This window comes from Cherax quadricarinatus, chromosome 85 (genome assembly GCF_038502225.1).
Source record: "Cherax quadricarinatus isolate ZL_2023a chromosome 85, ASM3850222v1, whole genome shotgun sequence".
Classification (NCBI taxonomy): Eukaryota; Metazoa; Arthropoda; class Malacostraca; order Decapoda; family Parastacidae; genus Cherax; species Cherax quadricarinatus.
The window spans coordinates 14,379,485-14,397,280 of NC_091376.1; the positions used below are offsets into that span (position 1 = coordinate 14,379,485).

The 17,796-nt window shown below is 39.5% G+C and overlaps 1 protein-coding gene across 1 annotated transcript in view; it reads left to right on the plus strand.

Moving 5' to 3' along the window:
* Positions 1-17,796, plus strand: part of LOC128703136 (delta(3,5)-Delta(2,4)-dienoyl-CoA isomerase, mitochondrial) — a 92,976-nt gene that overhangs the window by 6,394 nt on the left and 68,786 nt on the right. The window contains exon 2 of the mRNA XM_070103446.1: positions 16,449-16,575. Coding sequence (XP_069959547.1) covers positions 16,449-16,575 — 127 coding nt within the window. The remainder of the gene's footprint in view (positions 1-16,448; positions 16,576-17,796) is intronic.

Genomic DNA, 17,796 nt, shown 5'->3' on the forward strand with positions numbered 1-17,796 from the left:
AGTGGTTCAATGAAGTGTTTGGCCCAGTGTGAAGGAGTATCTCCTGGAAAAGAAATTGGATCTCAAGTGCCTGCTAGTAATGGACAATGCACTTGCTCATCCTCCAAACTTGGATGACCTAATTTTCGAGGAGTTTGGGTTCATCACAGTAAAGTTCTTGCCCCCGAATACCACTCCTCTCCTCCAGCCCATGGACCAGCAGGTCATTGCAAACTTTAAAAAACTCTACACAAAAGCAATGTTTCACAGGTGCTTGACTGTGACCACAGACACTCACTTGACCCTAAGGGAATTTTGCAGAGAACACTTCAGCATCCTCCATTGCATAACCCTTATAGGTATGGCTTGGGAGGGAGTGACTACCAGGACCTTGAACTCTGCCTGGAGAAAATTGTGGCCAGATTGTGTCGACAAGAGGGATTTTGAAGGATTTGGAACTGACCCTGATGAGCCTACGTCTGTTGTAAAATCAATTGTGGCACTGGGGAGTTCCATGGGGTTGGATGTGAGTTTGGAGGATGTGGAAGAATTGGTGGAAGACCACAACGAAGAGCTCACCACTGAGGAGCTGCAAGAGCTTCAGCAAGAAGAGCAACACATTGCAGCTCAGAATCTTGCTGCAGAGGAGGAGGAAGAGAGATGGAAGAAGGTGCCTTCTTCAGAAATTAAAGAGATTTTTACTATGTGGGGTAAGATGGAAAGCTTTATGGAGAAACATCACCCTAATAAGGTTGTTGCAAGCCATGTTGGCAACATGTACAGTGACAAAGTCTTGGGCCATTTTAGGGAAGTGTTAAAGAGACGCCAGAAACAGAGCTCTCTTCACAGTTATTTTGCGAGACAGGACTCCAGTGACTCTCAAGGTGGTCCTAGTGGCAGTAAGAAACAGAGAAGACAAGCAACCCCAGAAAAGCAATTGGTACCTGAGGTGTTGCTGGAAGGGGATTCCCCTTCCAAACTATAAAAAATCCAATCTCTCTCCTCCTCCAGTCTCCCATACACTAAGAAGAATCTTCAATAAAGGTAAGTGTTATGCTGTTAATGTTTCATTCATCATTTCCCATTGTATGTATTGTTTATGTACTACATGTATATTTCATGTAAAATTTTTTTTGTTTTAATACAGTGGACCCCCGCTTAACGATCACCTCCAAATGCGACCAATTATGTAAGTGTATTTATGTAAGTGCGTTTGTACGTGTATGTTTGGGGGTCTGAAATGGACTAATCTACTTCACAATATTCCTTATGGGAACAAATTTGGTCAGTACTGGCACCTGAACATACTTCTGGAATGAAAAAATATTGTTAACCGGGGGTCCACTGTACTTCTGGGTGTCAGGAATGGATTAATTGTATTTACATTATTTCTTATGGGGAAAATTGATTCGCAAATCGTAAATTTTGTTTATGGTAGCTCCTCCAGGAACGGATTAATTACGAAAAACGAGGGACCACTGTAGTAGTATGGTTTATGCACCAGGGTTATTGACGTACTAGAACGCCTAAATTCTAGCGACTTCAAATCTAGAAAGAGAAAGCTGGTAGGCCTACATATGAAAGAATGGGTTTATGTGGTCAGTGTGTGCAGTATAAAAAAATCCTGCAGCACACACTGCGTAATGAGAAAAAAAAAACTTTGAACGTGTTTTTGGATTAAAACAGCGACTTTGCACTGTATTTTCGTATGGTATTTATGGTTGTATTCTAGTTTTCCTGGTTTCATTTTATAGAATGAAAGACATATTACAGAAATTGAGAGTATTTTGATTGGTTTCACAATGAAAAGTACCTTGAAATTGAGCTCAAAGTAGCAGAAATGTTCGATTTTTACCAAAGTTCAAAAGTAAACAAATCATGCCAGGCGTCCAATACACGTCAACTGGTGAGTCTAATATTCTTTCACAAGTGCGCTGATATTATTTATACCATTTCTACACTAATGCAGTAGTCTGCATAACAGTAAGTCTTTTATTTTTTGTAAGAATAAAAATTCAAAGTGGAAAGCAAAAGAAATATAAGAGGGGCCTGGGGACGTGACTAACAGACAGAGAACTTGTTATTTTAGTGCCAGGAATGTCTGTCTTGTTTATTCTGGACCCTATTTGGAAATTGGCATCTTCTGAAATTTGTGTGAAGTTAGCAAAATTGCCAATTTCTAACCACTTTATTGGATAGTTGAAATTGGTAAATGTGTGGTTTCTTGAGAGGTGAGTTTTATTTGTAGGAAGTCAGGTCTAGGAGGTATGAGTGCAAGTCATGTCAGCCCACCCCACCCACATGTGATATACTACATTTAATTAAAGCTCCCCAGAGCGATAAAATACATATACAGTACATTCATTAATTACCTTAAAATATTTGTAGTCTTAATGTAGGGTGAGAGGTGAGTTTTATTACTTAAGTCAGGTTTGGGAAGTATGGGTAGCCAGCCAGGGCAGCCCTCCCCACCCCACTCACATGTAATAGTATACTAGATTTAATTAAAGCTCCCAAGAGCGATAAAATACATATACAGTGGACTCCCATCTTACGAACGCATCGCGTTACGTTAAATCTGCTATACAAAGCATTTGAATGCAAAAATTTTGCCTCGCCTCACGATAAAAAACTCGCCTTGTGTGATTCGTCCGGGACGCGTCCCACGTGTGGCCTCAGCTGCCTCGTGGGTGCCAGTGTTTACAAGCTAGCCAGTGCAGTCGCATTCACGCATACATTCGGTACATTTCACCTTATCCCAGTGTTTTTTGTGCTTGTAACTGCAAAATAAGTCATCATGGGCCCCAAGAAAGCTTCTAGTGCCAACCCTGTGGTAAAAAGGGTGAGAATTAGTATGGAAATTAAGAAACATTTTGAAGGGTTTGGGGCTAACCCTGAGAAGCCTATGCCAGTTGTAGAATCCATTGTGCCTACTTCAAAGATTAAGGAAATGTGTGCAAAGTGAATTGAAGTGCAGACATTTATGGATGAAAATCACCCTAACACAGCTATTGCAAGCCGTACTGGTGACTATTACAATGACAATGTTGTGGCCCATTTTAGGCAAATCTTAAAGGAACGGGAGGTACAAACCTCTATGGACAGATTTGTTGTGTGACAGAGGTCCAGTGACTCTCAAGCTGGTCCTAGTGGCATTAAAAGAAGGGAAGTAACCCTGGAAAAGGACTTGCTACCTCAAGTTATAATGGAAGGGGATTCCACTTCTAAACAATAACTTCCACACACTCCCCTCCTCCCATCCCATCAATCATCACCAGATCTTCAATAAAGGTAAGTGTCATGTATTCTATTCTTAGTAGAGTAGTAATTGTGCATGTCTTCTTCAGTTTCTGTGTATTAAAATTAATATTTCATGTAGTAAAATTTTTTTTTTTTCATACTTTGGGGTGTTTTGCATGGATTGATTTGATTTCCATTATTTCTTATGGGAAAATTAATTCGGCTAACGGTAATTTTGGCTTACAATGAGCTCTCAGGAATGGATTAATATTGTAAGGCGGGGGTCCACTGTACAGTATAATCATTACCTTAAAATATTTGTAATCTTAATGTAGGGTGATAGGTAAGAAGTCAGGTTTGGAAAGTATGGGTAACCAGCCAGGGAAGCCCTCCCCACCCCACCCACAACTAATGTAAACAAACCAGGTGAAAGCGTCTGGTTTTCATCACTTTACATTGTGTACAAGTTGTCTCTACGTTGATACAGTAGAATAAAGAGAAACGCTCCCATTCTCATGTAACACCATTTTTGGAAGAAATGACGCCCTGAGTGAAGGCATACTTAGGTATAGGTACACATACATATAATTATCAGTTATAATAATGATGTAGGTATGTAGTCTGCCTGGGCTACATACCTACACCTACCTACATAGCTACACGATATTTAATGTGGCCCAGAGCCATATTATTATCATCAACATACTATGTTCACTGAGTTTAATCGTTTCTAACAACTACCTTTAGATGACATCATAAACAAAGGGAGAAGTAATGAATAATTCATGCTGAGAATTGTAAACAGAAGTGTTATGTATTAAGGGGAGTGACGTAATGTTTTCCCTCCACCCGGCTACAACGCCTCCATAATATATAAACATAAAATGTTTATATACTATGTAACGTGTTTCTTATATAATTTTGAAGAAAATACCATCGATGGATTAATGAAAATGTCTACAGGTCTCCCTCAACATTCACGTTTTCAACTTTCACGGGCTTCACACATTCGCGAATTCCCAACTGCCAAATTCCCAGCCACCAAATTCCCAGCCACCAAATTCCCAGCCGCCAAATCATATTTAAGTTTCCCACCACCTGCAAGTCCCTACTATCCTCCCTCCGACCCCCGCAACTGGCAGCCAGCCCTCTCACCACTCAGTGTGGTGAGTGTTTTGTTTGTTCATTATTTGCTATTAAACTACAGTATAAATAATGTAAACCCATTCATGACTGCATATTGGAATGGCTATTCGGACAGGTATTAGACGGTGACATCATGTGTTTACTCTTGAACACTGCAAAGAATTAAACATTTCTGCTACAGCTAATAATAACAATAGTAATAATAATAATAATAATAATAATAATAATAATAATAATAATAATAATAACAATAATAATAATAAATATGATATAATTGAAGAAGGAAATTGTACAAAAATACGAGGGAGTGGTTGACACATCGTCAGTGTGACTTTGTTTATGCTGGAGTGAACATTAGTCTCCCTGCTCTTCCAAACATTTCACAATACAGTGGACCCCCGCATAGCGACTTTAATCCGTGCAAGAGGGCTCATTGTTATGCGAAATGATCGGTATGCGAATGAATTTTCCCCATAAGAAATAATGGAAATCAAATTAATCCGTGTAAGACACCCAAAAGTATGAAAAAAAAATTTTTACCACATGAAATGTTAATTTTAATACACACAAACTGAAAAAGGCATGCACAATTACATGACACTTACTTTTATTGAAGATCTGGTGATGATTGATGGGATGGGAGGAGGGGAGAGAGAGTGTTAGTGTTTAGAAGGGGAATCCCCTTCCATTAAGACTTGAGGTGTCGAGTCCTTTTCTGGGGTTACTTCCCTTCCTCTTTTAATGCCACTAGGACCAGCTTCAGAGTCACTGGACTTCTTTCGCACAACATATCTGTCCATAGTGGCCTGTACCTCTCGTTCCTTTATGACTTCCCTAAAGTGTTTCACAACATTGTCAGTGTAATAATCACCAGCACGGCTTGCAATAGCTGTGTGAGGGTGATTTTCATCCATGAAGGTTTGCACTTCAAGGCACTTTGCACAGATTTCCTTAATCTTTGTAGTAGGCAATTTCTTCAATTTCTCTCTCCCCTCCTTCGAACCAGTTTCCTCAGGTCTGGCCTCTTGCTGTTGAAGTTGATCTATCAGCTCATCAGTGGTTAGTTCTTCATTGTCCTCCTCCACCAACTCTTCCACATCCTCTCCACTAACCTCCAACCCCAAGGACTTTCCCAATGCCATAATGGATTCCTCAACTGGCATAGGATTCTCAGGGTTAGCCTCAAACCCTTCAAAATCCCTTTTGTCTGCACATTCTGGCCACAGTTTCTTCCAAGCAGAGTTCAAGGTCCTCTTAGTCACTCCCTCCCAAGCCTTACCTATAAGGTTTACACAATTGAGGATATTAAAATAACATTTTCTTTGAAGATTGAGACACTTATGCAGCATATGAGAATCTTTATTCAGGAAACGTTTCGCCACACAGTGGCTTCATCAGTCCAATACAAAGAGGAAGGCGTAAGGAGAGGAGGAGAATGAGGTAATCAGTCCCTCAACCTGGAGTCGATGTGTTCAGTCCATCAATCTTGTAGAATGTACAGCATAGGGCCATAGACGTGGCTTATATACTGTAGTGAGGTGACGTGAAGCAGATGGAGGCGGGGTCATAGTGGTACCATCCACTAGTCGAAGTAGGTCTTCGTCCAAAGGTTGAACAAGTGTTGAAGAATTCTTTGTAACAAGATCCCATGATGCTGCAGTGTCTGACAGTTGTGATGAATGGTTTGAAAAACCGACAAGTTGAAGATTGAGACACTTATGCAGCATATGAGAATCTTTATTCAGGAAACGTTTCGCCACACAGTGGCTTCATCAGTCCAATACAAAGAGGAAGGCGTAAGGAGAGGAGGAGAATGAGGTAATCAGTCCCTCAACCTGGAGTCGATGTGTTCAGTCCATCAATCTTGTAGAATGTACAGCATAGGGCCGTAGACGTGGCTTATATACTGTAGTGAGGTGACGTGAAGCAGATGGAGGCGGGGTCATAGTGGTACCATCCACTAGTCGAAGTAGGTCTTCGTCCAAAGGTTGAACAAGTGTTGAAGAATTCTTTGTAACAAGATCCCATGATGCTGCAGTGTCTGACAGTTGTGATGAATGGTTTGAAAAACCGACAAGTTGAAGATTGAGACACTTATGCAGCATATGAGAATCTTTATTCAGGAAACGTTTCGCCACACAGTGGCTTCATCAGTCCAATACAAAGAGGAAGGCGTAAGGAGAGGAGGAGAATGAGGTAATCAGTCCCTCAACCTGGAGTCGATGTGTTCAGTCCATCAATCTTGTAGAATGTACAGCATAGGGTCGTAGACGTGGCTTATATACTGTAGTGAGGTGACGTGAAGCAGATGGAGGCGGGGTCATAGTGGTACCATCCACTAGTCGAAGTAGGTCTTCGTCCAAAGGTTGAACAAGTGTTGAAGAATTCTTTGTAACAAGATCCCATGATGCTGCAGTGTCTGACAGTTGTGATGAATGGTTTGAAAAACCGACAAGTTGAAGATTGAGACACTTATGCAGCATATGAGAATCTTTATTCAGGAAACGTTTCGCCACACAGTGGCTTCATCAGTCCAATACAAAGAGGAAGGCGTAAGGAGAGGAGGAGAATGAGGTAATCAGTCCCTCAACCTGGAGTCGATGTGTTCAGTCCATCAATCTTGTAGAATGTACAGCATAGGGCCATAGACGTGGCTTATATACTGTAGTGAGGTGACGTGAAGCAGATGGAGGCGGGGTCATAGTGGTACCATCCACTAGTCGAAGTAGGTCTTCGTCCAAAGGTTGAACAAGTGTTGAAGAATTCTTTGTAACAAGATCCCATGATGCTGCAGTGTCTGACAGTTGTGATGAATGGTTTGAAAAACCGACAAGTTGAAGATTGAGACACTTATGCAGCATATGAGAATCTTTATTCAGGAAACGTTTCGCCACACAGTGGCTTCATCAGTCCAATACAAAGAGGAAGGCGTAAGGAGAGGAGGAGAATGAGGTAATCAGTCCCTCAACCTGGAGTCGATGTGTTCAGTCCATCAATCTTGTAGAATGTACAGCATAGGGCCGTAGACGTGGCTTATATACTGTAGTGAGGTGACGTGAAGCAGATGGAGGCATAAGTGTCTCAATCTTCAACTTGTCGGTTTTTCAAACCATTCATCACAACTGTCAGACACTGCAGCATCATGGGATCTTGTTACAAAGAATTCTTCAACACTTGTTCAACCTTTGGACGAAGACCTACTTCGACTAGTGGATGGTACCACTATGACCCCGCCTCCATCTGCTTCACGTCACCTCACTACAGTATATAAGCCACGTCTACGGCCCTATGCTGTACATTCTACAAGATTGATGGACTGAACACATCGACTCCAGGTTGAGGGACTGATTACCTCATTCTCCTCCTCTCCTTACGCCTTCCTCTTTGTATTGGACTGATGAAGCCACTGTGTGGCGAAACGTTTCCTGAATAAAGATTCTCATATGCTGCATAAGTGTCTCAATCTTCAACTTGTTGGTTTTTCAAACCATTCATCACAACTGTCAGACACTGCAGCATCATGGGATCTTGTTACAAAGAATTCTTCAACACTTGTTCAACCTTTGGACGAAGACCTACTTCGACTAGTGGATGGTACCACTATGACCCCGCCTCCATCTGCTTCACGTCACCTCACTACAGTATATAAGCCACGTCTACGGCCCTATGCTGTACATTCTACAAGATTGATGGACTGAACACATCGACTCCAGGTTGAGGGACTGATTACCTCATTCTCCTCCTCTCCTTACGCCTTCCTCTTTGTATTGGACTGATGAAGCCACTGTGTGGCGAAACGTTTCCTGAATAAAGATTCTCATATGCTGCATAAGTGTCTCAATCTTCAACTTGTCGGTTTTTCAAACCATTCATCACAACATTTTCTTTGTTCATCAGTCATGTCTCCAGGCCCCTCTGATATTACTCTTGCTTTCTATTTTGAATTTTTATTCAAACAAAAAATAGAAGATTTACTGTTATGCAGACTACTGCAATATTGTAATAATTGTATAAGTAATGTCAACCCATTCATGACTGCATATTAGAATGACTACTTGGACATTTATTGGAAAATGACATCATTTGTTTACTTTTGAACATCGGCAAAAAATCAAACATTTCCCCTACTTTGAGTTCCATTTCCAGGTTCTTTTCATAGTAAAACCAATCAAAATCACCTCTATTTCTATAATATGTTTTCCATTCTATCAAATGAGACCAAGAAAATGAGAATACAACCATAAATACTATATGAAAATAGACCACAAAATCAGCATTTTAATTAAAAAACGGTCTGAGTTTTTTTTTCTCATTATGCACCAAGTGCTGCAGGATTTTTTTTATATGGTGCACACTGACCACACAGACCCATTCTCTCACATGTGGGCCTACCAGTTTTCTCCTGCTTGATTTGAAGCCGCTAGAATTTATGAGTATATATACGTCAAAAACGGTGACTCGTAAGACGTATGTATACGACCAAAACAGTCAAAGGGTTAATGTGCCCAAGAGTGATTATTATTACATAATAGATGTGCTCATGGAGAATGTTAACAAACCGGGTGGTGCGCGCCGTATTTGAAAGACCGCTCTCCACATAAAAAGTTTTGGTCATAATTTGAGATCACTGTATTAGCAGAACGCTGTAAGGCAAAATGTCAAAAAGTGGAGCCCTACTGTATTTGATTACAATTTCAATGCCTAATATTAGTGTCAGAACAAAGATTGCCTATAAAATCACAAGAACTACTATAAATTGTAATTATCAGAACATAAAAATTATATAAATTTATAAAAATAAGAATAAACTTTTTATTGGCAACACTTCTGCAAGTGCAAGACTCCATGTTGCCGTCAGGTGAGCATCCAGTGCCAACTTCGCGATCTTATATCTCAGTAAATACTAACTCTATTTTTTTTTGGTCTTATTACACACAGAAAATTGCCCTCCTTATTTAACCCGTAAACAGTCCAAGCAGATCTACGTTCACATGTGTAGTGCTACAAAAGTAGATCTACGTTTTTTTTACATATTTTCAAATATAACAAAAAAAAAAGTAGATCAAAGTTTTCTACACATTTTCAAATGTAAAAAAAACAAAAAGAAGATCTTTTTTTACATACTTTCAAATGTTGAAAAAGCATATACAGTGGACCCCCGGTTAACGAACTTTTTTCATTCCAGTAGTATGTTCAGGTGCCAGTACTGACCGAATTTTTTCCCATAAGGAATATTGTGAAGTAGATTAGTCCATTTCAGACCCCCAAACATACACGTACAAACGCACTTACATAAATACACTTACATAATTGGTCGCATTTGGAGGTGATCGTTAAGCGGGGGTCCACTGTATATACGTTTGGACCATTTACGGGTTAAAAAAAATAAAAATTCAAAATACAGTGGACCCTCGACCAACGATATTAATCCGTTCCTGAGAGCTCATCATTAGTCGAAATTATCGTTAGTCAAGTTAATTTTCCCCATAAGAAATAATGGAAATCAAATTAATCTGCTCCTGACACCCCAAAGTATTGAAAAAAAAAAATTTACCACATGAAATATTAATTTTAATACACACAAACTAAAGAAGACATGTACAATTACATGACACTTACCTTTATTGAAGATCTGGTGATGATTGATGGGATGGGAGGAGGGGAGAGTGTGAATGGTGTTAGTGTTTAGAAAGGGAATCCCCTTCCATTAGGACTTGAGGTGTCAAGTCCTTTTCCGGGGTTACTTCTCTTCTTCTTTTAATGCCACTAGGACCAGCTTGAGAGCCACTTGACCTCTGTCGCACAACATATCTGTCCATAGAGCTCTGTACCTCTTGCTCCTTTACAATTTGTCTAAAATGGGCCACAACATTGTCATTGTAATAGTCACCAGCCTACGAGCCCCGTGAGGGCGGGGACTGTGGCTAGGCCTGGGGACAGTTGGTCTCACAGTTGAGGGGGTACTTGTACCACCTCCCATGGGAGACTTAGGTCTTGAGACACTCCCCAGATAGGGAGCCAAGGCCGGGTCACCACTACTTGGAAAAGACCCGGGCCGGGAGAATACCGGCGAAAAAAAAAAAAAAAACCAGCACGGCTTGCAATAGCTGTGTTAGGGTGATTTTCATCCATAAAGGTTTGCAGTTCAACCCACTTTGCACACATTTCCTTAATCTTTGAAGTAGGCACAATGGATTCCACAACTGGCATAGGCATCTCAGGGTTAGCCCCAAACCCTTCAAAATCTTTCTTAATTTCCATACTAATTCTCACCCTTTTTATCACAGGGTTGGCACTAGAAGCTTTCATGGGGCCCATGGTGATTTATTTTGCAGGTGCAATCACTAAAAATGCTGTGATAATATGAAATGTTGCGATTGTATGTTTGGATGCGACCACGGTGGCTGGCTTGTAAACACTGCGCAGGCCACACGTGGACGCGTCTCGAACGGAACGAATCGCATTGGTCAAGTTTTTTAGCACTAGTAGAGGCAAAATTTTTGCATTAAAATGTATCACTAGTCGGATTTAACATTATACGATGCCATCGTTGGTCGAGGGTCCACTGTATTCGGAGCACTAGCTGCGACAACGTAGAGCTACGTTTGGACAGTTAATTGGTTAAACTGTCCAAATATAGATCTCTTTTTTTTATAAATAAAGAGGGCAATTTTCTGTATGTAATAAGACCAAAAAAAAGAAAAAGAATATTTTTAGGGTCAGTACTTGCTGAGATATAAGGCGACAAAATAGGCGCTGGATGCTCACCTGACAAGACAACAGTGTGGAGTCCTGCCACTTGAAGTGTTGCTGATATACCTATTTTTCTAGTTTATATTTTAATTTACGTATAATTTTTATGTTCTGATAATTACAATTTATTGTAGTTCTTGTGATTTTATAGCCAATCTTTGTTCTGACCCTGCTTATCAAAACACTCTCCGATCTCCCTAAATACATTACATGACGTGAAAAGAACTGACCTACTAATCTTAGGTTAGGCTGGCTTTCCAACCTCTATGCATACCTAAGTTATGTATATTAGAGCTGATTTCCTCTATTTTGTTTATTACAGTATACAATACACTACTTTATAAACATTGAAAAATATAGTAAATTTTTTTATAAATACTGTAGTGCAAAGGCGACATTAAAAAGTACCTAAAGATGTTGGACACAAACCCACTACCAGTACAGTATGCTCCTTGCTTAGTGACCCATTCGCTTACCAACCTAATCTTAGGAACAAAACTAGGTCTTTTAGTGAGGAATGCCTGTAGTATTATTTTCTTTCCACTGGTGCCTCAGCTTAATAAGCACCTTTTACCCTTCATCTGTTTTATAGTTCATTTTATCTTTCACAGAACCATCTTCTGGTATGTCCAGTCCTACACCTTTGCCTAGACTTTTTGTTACTCTCATTTTTTTTTTTTATGTTTTCTTTTACTTTCCTTCTTTTATATACACTCCCAAATTCCTTCACTTACCTTTGCAGCTTGTCTTCAGAATTCCCCAGAAACTGACATCAGTGATAACTCCCACTTTGTATCAGATCCAACATCCTGCAATCCCACATCCCTTCTCTACATACTAGCATTCACTTCTTTTGCAACTCCATCAGTAAATATCTTAAACAATCATAATGACAGCACACGTTACTGTTTAACTCTTTCACTGTCAGTTCCGTAATATTTCAGCTTGTAGGCCAGTGTTGGTCCTGTAATAGTATGCCAAAATTCTAGCGGCTTCCAATCTTGCGGGAGAAAGCTGGTAGGCCTACATACGAGAGAATAGGTCTGAGTGGTCCGTGTGTGCAGTTAAAAAAAAATCCTGCAGCACGCAGTGCATAATGAGAAAAAAAACTCCGACCATGTTTTTAGTTTAAAACAGAAAATTTGCAGTGTATTTTTGTATGGTACGTATTTATGGTTGTATTCTCATTTTATTGGTCTCATTTGATAGAATGGAAGATATATTACAGAACTAGAGATGATTTTGAATGATTTATGGACTAAAAGTACCTAATTGAGCGAAAATTAGCAGAAATGTTCAATTTTTGCCGATGTTCAAGAGTAAACAAATCACATCACGTGTCCAATACACGTCAACTGATGTAATATGCTTTCACAAATGCACTGATATTATTTATAACATTTTTACATAATGCAGTAGTCTGCATGACAGTAAATCTATTTTTTTGTGTGAATATGCATGACAGTAAATCTATTTTTTTGTGTGAATAAAAATTCAAAATGGAATTCAAGTGTAATATAAGAGGGGCCTGGAGACGTGGCTAATGAACAGAGAAAATGTTATTTTAGTGCTAGGAATGTTTGCATTGTTAATTCTGGACCTTATTTTGAAATTGGCCTTCCTTGAACTGTGTATGAAATTGGCAAAATTACCAATTTCTGATCACTTTATTGGATAGTTGAAAATCAGTAAATGGGCAGTTTCTTGTACTCAATCAATAGAACAAAAGGAGTTCTAGTAACATAGCTATGAGTTTGGTTGATTGGAACAATCGACCAAATTGCCGATGCGTAAATATCGCCGAGACCACTAATTTCTTGAGAGTGTAATTCCGTAATTTCCCATTAATCTTCATACTTTTGGTGTCATTACCATTGGGAAAAGATTATCATTTCATAAGAATTTTTTTTTTTATAAATTCTTCAATCTGAGAGCAAGTTTGTGAGCAGGGCATCTCGACAGTGGAAGGGTTAAACTTTTTCACTGGGTATTAGTCCTCCTGCCCTCCCTCCACTGTAACAGTTCAGAGGAGAAACAATGATTTAAACCTAATGTCTGGGAGTACTAGTTGAGCATAACAGCCATTGTATCACAGAGGGTTAAGGTTTCTCATGGGGAGAGTTGTAATGACTACTAGTTGTAACCCAGTCATGATTTTTTATCAAGATGCTCTGACTTGATGCCACCAACCTCTTTCCCTCCTGTCCCTAGTAATTGATTTTGGGAAATGTTATACCCTCTGTGGTGCAGTGACTAAGGCACTGGACTGGCAAACCCAGATAATGTGTTTGAATCCCAGTCACTCCATTGAATGAGAGGGAAATCTTCATACGACTTTTCAGTCTGTCCTGGTTTACTGGTATCACCAGGTAACAACTTGATGGTGATTCGTGACACACTGTAACATCTAAATATTTATCACCAATTTGTGTTTTGAATTTTCCAGCCATGGTATTGTGACTTTATCGCACTGAAGTACCTGCATAACCAGGGGCTTTCCATGTGTATGATTAAATTTCAGTCAGTTTTGTATATCTTCTTTTTTCAACAGACCAGCCAAATCCCACTGAGGAAGGGTGACCTAAAAACAAAAAAAGTTTTTCTTTTTGAAATTTGGTAATTTATACAGGAGAAGGGGTAATAGCCCCTTGCTCCCAGCATTTTAGTCGCCTCTTACAACACATATGGCTTACGGTCACAAAGTGACCCCAAAAAAGAAAGAAACACTTTCACCCTCATTCAACACTTTCACCATCATTCAAACATAATCACTATCTTTGCAGAGGTGCCCAGATGTGACAGTTTAGATGTCACTCCAAACAGCCAATATCCAACCCCCCTCCTTTAACCCCTTAACTGTCCAAATATAGATTTACGCTTTCAATGCCAGCGCTCTGAATATTTTCCAAAAAAAAAAAAAAAAATTAAATTAAAGAGGGCAATTTTCTGTGTGTAATAAGACCAAAAACAAATTTTAGGGTCAGTACTTACCAAGGTATATGGCCGCAAAGTTGGTGCTGGATGCTCACCTGATGGCAACCTGGAGTCCTGCCGCTTTCAGAAGTGTTGCTGATATACCTTTTTTTTTTCTTTTTTTTTTTAATTTATATAATTTTTATGTTCTGATAATTACAATTTGTAGTAGTTCTTGTGATTTCATAGCCAGTCTTTGTTATGGCACTAATATTAGTTATTGAAATAGTAATCAATTACATTGGTACCTCATGATACGAATTTAATTTGTTCCAGAAGGCTGTTCAAGTGCTTATACCAAACGAATTTGTTCCCATGAGGTATAATGTAAACTAGATTAATCAGTTTCAGACCCCCCAAAAATACACTTACAAGAGCACTTACATTAAATTCACTTATGTAATTGTTCGAGTTTTGAGCTGTTTGTATCCCGAGGTACTACTGTAGTCACACACTGACAGGTGAACATTTTCATCTGCCTTGGTCACATACTATTGTCTAGAAATATATACATAGTATTTATAGATCCTAGCAATGTTTTACACACACTGGAGTATATATGAAACTCCTTGAAACATGGTGTAAGACTAGTGTCACTCCACTGCTGACAGCGCAGCAGTGGAGTGATATTGGCTTTATTTGTTTTCACTGTTACACACAAACATGTTTGTGAGTCTGTCTGTCTGTCTGTCTAGCTCTGTCTCTGTCTCTGCCTATCTGTCTTCCTGTCTCTCTCTCAATTTCTCTCTCTTTCTGTCTCAGAGAAAGAGAGAGAAGTTCTATCGATTGAGTACAAGAAACCGCCCATTTACCGATTTAAACTACCCAATAAAGTGGTCAGAAATTGGCAATTTGGCCAATTTCATGCAAATTAAAAAAGATGCCAATTTCAAAATAGGGTCCAGAATAAACAGTGCAGACATTCCTGGCAGTAAAATAACATTTTCTCTGTTCATTAGTAACGTCTCCAGGCCCCGCTTATAGTATTACTCTTGTTTTCTATTTTGAATTTTTATTCACACAAAAAATAGAAGCTTTACTGTTATGCAGACTACTGCATTATTGTAATAGTTATATAAATAATGTCAACCCATTCATGACTGCGTATTAGACTGGCCAGTTGGACATGTATTGGACGGTGACGTCATTTGTTTACTCTTGAACATCGGCAAAAATCGCACATTTTCGCTAGTGTGAGCTCAATTTCAAGGTCCTTTTCAATGTGAAACCAATCAGAATCATTTCCATTTCTGTAATATATCTTCCATTCTATCAAATGAGACCAAGAAAATGAGAATACAACCTTAAATACTGTACGAAAATACACCTCATAGTTGGCATTTTAATCCAAAAACCTTGTCGGAGTTTTTTTTTTCTCATGCACTGAATGCCGCAGGATTTTTTTTATTCTGCGCACACTGACCACACAGACTTATTCTCTCACATGTGGGCCTATACCAGCTTTCTCCCGCTTGATTTGAAGCTGCTAGAATTTTGGAGTATTTATAAGTCAAAAACACTGGCTTGTAAGACATATATATATGACAAAAACAGTCAAAGGGTTAATGTGTAACTGTGAGACAGAGATTGAGACAGAGATAGAGACAGAGATTGAGACAGACAGAGAGATGGAGATAGAGACAGACCACCCACCCAGCTGCTGGCCAGATAGCCGGCCTGCCAGCCAGCCTGCCGAACATGTATTACACGTTCTAGAATTGTTTCTCTTTACTTAGGACATAGGTTATAGGACATTCTGGCAGGATGACACTACCAGTGGTATCAAAATTGAAAAGATGTTGCACATGGGTTATTATCGAGATTTTTTATATTTCTTCGACCACTTGTGGCCACATCCATCTCAAAGCCACGAAACTCAGGGTTAGCATCACTTTCCTCTTAAAAGGGGAGTGTTAATACGACATGACATCAATAAATCCCTGATGTTTGCCACGTTCTTTGCTCTAGCAGGCACTCATTTGAACTGGTGCTACCACAAGGTACTAAGTGGGCCCAGATTTTTTTAATACTGCACACACCGAGTGTTAAGACCCATTCTATACTGACCAGGCATCTCAGGCCAGTTGTGCCAAATTTGGAGGCAGGAAAAATAAAACGTTGATCTACGTTTGGAGCGCTAGTGGTAAGAACGTAGATCTACGTTTGGACAGTTAAGAGGTTAAAGTGCAGGCATTGTACTTCCCACCTCCAGGACTCAAATCCAGCTAACCGATTTCTCTGGATCCCTTCACAAAATATTACCCTGCTCACACTCCACGGAGAATTATTATTATTAAATGCTTTCTTTTTTTTCTGTTTTGGACTTCTGTACTTCACCTTGATGCCCTGCAATCAAGTGTCCCAAACCAGTTATTGCAGCAGTACACAGTGCATGTATTGGAGCAGGAGTAGATCTCATCTGCTCCGCTGATATCCGCTATTCCTCCAGTGATGCTTGGTTCCAAGTCAAGGAAGTTGATGTGGGTAAGTCACCTCACAGCAGATATTTTATTATATGAAAGCATTCACTACATGCCAGGTGGTATTTTATATTACTGTAAATTATTTATCAACAATGAAGATTTTTTTTTTTTCAGTATCTGCAGCATCAGAGTATTAAATCTTATACAGTGGAACCTCAAATATAGAACTTTCTTCGGTCCAGAAGGCTGTTCAAGTGTCGCTACCAAATGAATTTATTCCTATCAGGAATAATGTAAATTAGATTAGTCCATTTCAGACCCTCAAAAATACACTTATAAAAGCACTTACAAAAATACACTTACATAATTGGTTGAGTTGGGAGCAGTTCGATTTTTGAGGTTCCACTGTACAGTGGACCCTCAACCAGCGATATTAATCCGTTCCTGAGAGCTCATCGTTAATCGAAATAATCGTTAGTCAAGTTAATTTTCCCCATAAGAAATAATGGAAATCAAATTAATCTGTGCAAGACACCCCAAAGCATTGAAAAAAAAAAATTTACCACATGAAATATTAATTTTAATACACACAAACTGAAGAAGACATGCACAGTTACATGACACTTACCTTTATTGAAGATCTGGTGATGATTGATGGGATGAGAGGAGGGGAGACCGTTGATCTTGTTAGTGTTTAGAAGGGGAATCCCCTTCCATTAGCACTTGAGGTAGCAAGTCTTTTTCTTGGGTTACTTCCCTTGTTCTTTTAATGCCACTAGGACCAGCTTCAGTCACTAGACTTCTGTCGCACAACATATCTGTCCATAGAGGCCTGTACCTCTCGTTCCTTTATCCTAAAGTGTTTCACAACATTGTCAGTGTAATAGTCACCAGCACGGCTTGCAATAGCTGTGTGAGGGTGATTTTCATCAAAAAAGGTTTGCACTTTAAGGCTCATTGCACACATTTTCTTAATCTTTGAAGTAGGCAACTTCTTCAATTTCTCTCTCCCCTCCTCCGAAGCAGTTTCTTCAGGTGTGGCCTCTTACTGTTGAAGATGCTCTAGCAGCTCATCAGTGGTTAGTTCATCATTGTCCTCCTCCACCAACTCTTCCACATCCTCCCCACTAATCTCACCAATATGAGCACTAGTTCCAGGCATTTTTTCCTGTTCACCTGGGTGTTAGTCAACTGTTATGGGTCGCATCCTGGGGGACAAGATTAAGGACCCCCAATGGAAATAAGTTAGACAGTCCTCGATGATGCACTGACTTTCTTGGGT